The sequence below is a fragment of the Sinocyclocheilus rhinocerous genome, unplaced genomic scaffold, assembly GCF_001515625.1.
Source record: "Sinocyclocheilus rhinocerous isolate Xijiao unplaced genomic scaffold, SAMN03320098_v1.1 scaffold2250, whole genome shotgun sequence".
In the NCBI taxonomy this organism is placed as follows: domain Eukaryota; kingdom Metazoa; phylum Chordata; class Actinopteri; order Cypriniformes; family Cyprinidae; genus Sinocyclocheilus; species Sinocyclocheilus rhinocerous.
The window spans coordinates 281,438-287,437 of NW_015646473.1; the positions used below are offsets into that span (position 1 = coordinate 281,438).

The window sequence follows — 6,000 nt, forward strand, 5'->3', positions numbered from 1 at the left end:
ACTCAACTCATGTCTGCAACAGCTCTGTTTGCCACATCAACAGAAACATGCACACAAACTCATAGAGAACCATATTAACTACACACACACATGCATTCCTTTATTCCTGCTGAACACTTTGGTAGCTTGTGAAAACACTTTATGTGGAGTCAAGAAACACTAAAGACAACAATTGTTTGACCTTTACTTATTTCAAGAACGCCATTCTTATTAAGCAACAGTAATGTATTTTTTTATATTTCTGTTGTTTAAAATCCCTTATTTTGAAGGGAAACTGGTCTAACTGATGGCATTTCTTTCCTGACAAAAAGGAATATTATGAAAGCTTAATGTCATATTCCACCCCAAAATGCTAACAGGCTGTTCAATCTGACTATGCAATAATAATGATAATTATTATTCTTAGTAGTAGTAGTAATAGTAGTAGTAGTATTTGCATTATTCAAAATATTATTTTATTTTATTATTATTTAAATTATAAAAATTAAATCAATAAAGAAATATATAATGCTATTGTACTGTAAAATAAAAACAAGTATTTAATAATAGGATTTTTTTTTACAGAACAACGGTAAAATTACAATAATAATATTAGTGTCTGTCGTTGCTTACTTTGCTTTAAAGCGTTTAACCAGAAAATCGCAGGAAGACCGTAAAAGCTTCTCATTTGACGACAACAGATTCATAATTGATTCTCATTACAAATCTGGGAAGATGGATGATGTAGATGGAGTCCATGTAGAGCTGCATTTACTGCAAACCGAGTCACTGAAAACACCAGAACTTGCACTGCTGGCGTGAAAAGAAAAAAAAATCTGTATGAATATGGAAAAATCACATCCCTGAAAATGTCACATGAGCAATAAAGTTGGCCAAAAATTGTTTGTCTTTATTCTCATGTCTTGAGCATATGTTCTGAGGTCTGTCTTTCTTCTGTGCTTCACTTCAGGTCATGTCAGGTGAACACAAATAAACTGACGAGAGTGTGATGAAAAGCAGTGGTCTGACTGAAGCACCTTCACATCTCTGTTTCAGATCCGTTTCCCCCAGAGACCCCACAGAATGCCAGAATAGGGAACCAGACGGTTCACCCTGACGGCACGGTGAGTGTTCTGGTCCTGTGGGAGGCCCCCGGGGAGAGCGACTTGGTGGTCCACCATTACAAGGTGACCTGGAGCACTCGAGGAACACCCCCAACCAGCCAGAGCCGGGCTGGACGGGTCACAGATAGGGTAAGCCCTCCTGAGCCCGGCCCTCTGTCTCACCCCTCTGCTGGCGTATTCTTTCAAATACTACGCATAATTTTATATCTCTGCTAAACTGTGAACCTGTAGGGGGTTACGTTCAGTGTTTATGTGTGTGGAAAGTTCATTTCAGAAGAATGAGTAAGAAAATTAAGCCAGACCCGAGGCTGCAGATAGTGGCCAAAACCTTGTTGAGGTTAAAGAACAATTTTTACCTTTCTCTCATAAAGTTGAACCTGAACCCTTAGAGAGGGGAGAAATTTCCCCAAGTTGTTTTTCTTGGTTCCAGTCTTGGAACGTCAGACCCAGGAAGTGCTAAATCTGCGACTGAGTTTAAGGATTTAAACGTATGTTTTCACTGGTCAGCCTCGCTCCCCTTTGGCCAGCTCCGCCTCACAGGTGTTGGACTCATGTGCCCCACCTGTGATGTAGTAAAGCGCTAAAGCCAGTTAAGTCGGTTCCCCACCACGACCGCAAAACAAAGACGCAGCTGGCCTAGTGATCAGCATATTTTATTGTATTCCAAGTGCTCTCCTGAAAGCCACAGCTCTCAAATGGTTTTGATTAGGTAATTTGTTTTTACAATGCAATAACCTCTGTGTCTGAGAAAGCAATCTATTTTATTGAACAGTAGCCTATAAAGGCCTATTTCAGCCGACAGATTTTTGTTCTCAGAGTGGATCACTGCAAGCATTTAAGAGTTATTGAGAGTAGTAGAAAATGTCAGATCATTTTCAAACTGCCTGGAATTAAGAATCTATTCAATCCAAAAAACACAACTTAGTTGAAACTAAATGCACAGTGGCCCTATATGTCTGTTATTTCAGAATTTAGGAATGACAAAAGTATGGCTTATTTAACAGAACAGCACTATTTGTCTCATATTTGTACAGAAACTTATCCATATGTAGTCTTTATTTGAAATATAACAGTAATTGATGAAGATAACATGATAAAGTTATATAGTGTGACTTCCTGGACAAACTCATTGTAAGGTTTTAATGTTTAGAAAAGCAAGGGTGCTGGATATATCTAGTTTAAAAGAAATAACTCACGTTATTTGTACATGTTCTCTGTGATGAAATGCCAGTCAGATACCCCAAAATGATACTCTAAGATATCTACACCAGTTCTTGAATCTTGCACTGAGGAGACCAGCTGGGCTCCACATGTTTTCAAATCAACATAGACCTCACGTTGTCATGGTCTCGAGTGAGCAGATTGGGTGGAGGTTGGAAAAATGTTCCACCACAGAAGAATATGCAGATGATGATTCAAGTAAGCAACTTTGTACTTAATAGTGATAGTACCACCAGGCACTACTCACTACTCCACTTGTATATGTGGAGAAGAGGAGGGGACCAAGAACTGAACCTTGAGGCACCCCAGTGGTTAGTTGATGTGGTTAGCTCATAACTCTGTGAAACGTTAACGTCTTGTAGGACCCATGATCTGGAGTCGACTCTCAGCCACAGAGTTTAAACAACTGACAGCAAGACAGTCTCTGTGGATTGTCAGCATTTAAACCCAGATTATTTGTCAGCCAGCAGGTTGTTCTGTGAAAGAAAAGTAGAAAGCTGAAAACATTAATGAAAAACTACATTAGGTGTTTATAAGCTGTGTTGTTGGTAAATTACCTCCTAGTACTGAGGGTTTCATTGATAGCATAGATATTTTCAACTGTTGTCCAGCTTGAAGCAATTCATTTTAAATGAATGACTCATATGAAATGACTCATATTAGCATAGATACCCTTCACATAATAATTCTGATTTATGAGAAGTGTTTTCAAATCCGGTTGACCTAACTAATGCAGCATAACCATGTGTTTAGGTGATGAATTAGGTGTATGCTTGGTTAAAGAGATGGATCTGTACTGTAAACTTAAGCTGACAGAGTGTGTCTGAATCCCAAACATTTCTAGGAAGGCTATTCCAGAGTTTCAGAGCCAAACAGGAAAAGGATCTACCTCCTGCAGAGAATTTTGACATTCTTGGTGTTATCAAATGACCAGAATGAACATGATTAAATATAGTGTGATTTGAGCTCACTTAGGTATTGCAGAGCCAGACCATTCAAAGCTTTATAAATAATTATAGCAGAATTCCTGAAATGTATGTAGTGACACTAAAATTTGACTGAAATGATCATATTTCTTTGTTCTAGTAAGCACTCTAACTGCTTTATTTTCATATATAATAATCCTGTAGGACACCCACCCAGTAGCACATTACAATAATCTAGTTTTGAGGTCATGAATGCATGAAACAGATTATCAGCTTTATAAATCAAAAGCAAGGATATGCCTTAAACAGCAGATTGCTGTCAAGCAGTATACCAAGGTTCTTAACCGTAGAAGATAACAAGATTTTTTTTACGTAAAACATATAACAAACAATAATCCAAAATATAAAAAATATACAATCACTTTCATGCAAATTTGTGTTCTTTCAACTAAGATATGTCAATCTTCTATTGCTCAAATGTCTTCATGTGAGTTCACTAAACTTTGGAACACAGTGAAATGCTAAACCTATTTACACAAGCTGCACTGTCAACCCTTGCTATAGAAAAATGGCCAAATTCTGACAGTAACTTACCACTTTCTATAAAAACAGTAATATACTGTAGAAAACAATGCATTCTGGGTAATACTTGTCATTTTCGTGAAAGCAGCCTACAGGAATATACTGTGAATTAACAGAGCTCAAAGTAGGCACTAAGAGGTTGTGTTCAAAATCACACCCTATACCCTCATTCACTATTCCCTACACTCTAAAAAATGCTGGGTTGTTTCAACCCAATGTTGGGTCAAATATGGACTAACCCAACTGTTGGGTTAAAAAGTTAATTTAGTTTACTTGACCGAGGGAATGAAAGGAAGTGAGTGAATTCAGACACTGATGAACACCCGATGATAACAAGCAGAATCACTGAAGGACAGAGAAACAAGAACAGAAAAAAGAGAAACAAGCAGAAACACAAGAACAACAACTGACTTCCAGCTTCAGCTTTAAGACCCTTTTACATGGAGTGTGAAACCAGTTACCGTTACGGAGGTCAGTGTTTGCTTTAGTTGTGCCCTTGAACCTTGACGCTTACGTTGAGACATTTTCTGTCTGCTGGAACTGTGTGTTCAAAAAGCACATTTCCTATGGTAAGACTAAATGGATCAGATGATATTGGTTGTATTATGATGATGCCAGAATTATGGTGGACTCCTTTGAATCTCTGTTCTCGTTTAATGTAGTTACATGGGTGTTTTATGTGTTTTTATGTCTATTGATTGCAGTAGCTCTGTGATTTTGTTGTATGAGATTGAGCAATGTTTTGCTAATCATTCATTTACAAGATTTTTAACTGTGTTAGTAATGTAGTAAATTTGTTAAGGCATTAGACACAATGAAATTAGTGAATCAAGGAGCTACATGATGAGCACTTCATCATCAATATATAACCAGCATTCACTGATCATCTTATTTGCTCTGGTTTTGCTGTAATAAATGTGCTTTGCAAACACACAGTTAGCACAGCCAGAGAAATAGCTAATATTAAGAAGTCAAGAGCCCTACTGAAGCAAACACTGACCACAAAAACGGTAATTCAGACCAAACGTTTTCAATAAAACACAAACATCTCAACCTCTGCTAATTATCAATAAGAGCTTCTGTAGACGTTTGACAGAAATAAAGTCAAACTAGTTAGTAATAAGTGTAATAATGTGTAATGGCTGGAAGTCAGTTGTAGTTCTTGTGTTTCTGCTCGTCTCTTTTCAGGGTTCTGTTCTTGTTCCTCTTTACTTCAGTGATTCTGCTTGTTAACAGCAGGTGTTCATCACTAATACTCAGCAATTACTTACATATTCACTTAATTATCTCACTGGAACCCTGCATCAGTGTTACTTTTTCTCTTTGTAGTGTGGACACTACAGGATTTTCCTGTGGGGTTGAAAGGGTTAAATGTGTAAGATAAAAAGATACACCCACAAAATTTATTTTAACAGTAATAAACTGTCAATTAATTGTATGGCAAACAAACTGTAAAACAGTAATACACTGGCAACACTGTTGCCAGTAGTTTACTGTAAAGTCAAGTAAAAGCAGCAATGCACTGTGAAACCTAACAGCGATTTGATCTCAGTAAAAGGAGAGTAAATGCTGAAATTAAATGTTATTCTGTGTTTTTACGCACAATGATATAGGAGAGATCTGTTAGTGCTGAATGTTCTGTTGGGATTTAAAGAGCTTCTGTTTGAGTTTTGTAAGGTTACCATTGTGCTGAAGAGTAGAGCCTGTGCTTCAGTCCAGGAGAAGAACAAGAAACGCTGATAATATGATACATATTGCTTTATTTAAAGGCAGTAGCTGTAGTTGCTGATATAGTGAAAATCTCTTTGTTAGCTCATATTGCACATACATGGGTGCTTAGGTTAACTAGCTGTTATCTGCAAGAAGTTTAATTTTGATCATTTAATGGTTGTGTTTTATTCAGTTATTTTTACCTTGAAGGGGTCATATGATGTTGCTAAAAAGAACATTCTTTTCTGTATTTGGTGTAATGAAATGTGTTTATGTACATACTGTACATTATTGTTTCTCCTCTATGCCCCGCCTTTCTGAAATGTGTCGATTTTTACAAAGCTCATCAGTCTGAAAAGCGAGGTGTGCTGTGATTGGCCAGCTATCCAGTGCGTTGTGATTGACTGAATACCTCAAGCGTGTGCCGGAAATGTTACGCCCCTTACCATACTGTGATG

At 37.4% G+C, this 6,000-nt stretch overlaps 1 protein-coding gene across 2 annotated transcripts in view; it reads left to right on the forward strand.

Annotated features, from left to right (window-relative positions):
* Positions 1–6,000, forward strand: part of anos1b (anosmin 1b) — a 77,835-nt gene that overhangs the window by 59,811 nt on the left and 12,024 nt on the right. For both annotated transcript variants that reach the window (XM_016512002.1, XM_016512003.1), the window contains exon 7: positions 1,036–1,232. In XM_016512002.1, the coding sequence (XP_016367488.1) occupies positions 1,036–1,232 (197 nt within the window). The remainder of the gene's footprint in view (positions 1–1,035; positions 1,233–6,000) is intronic.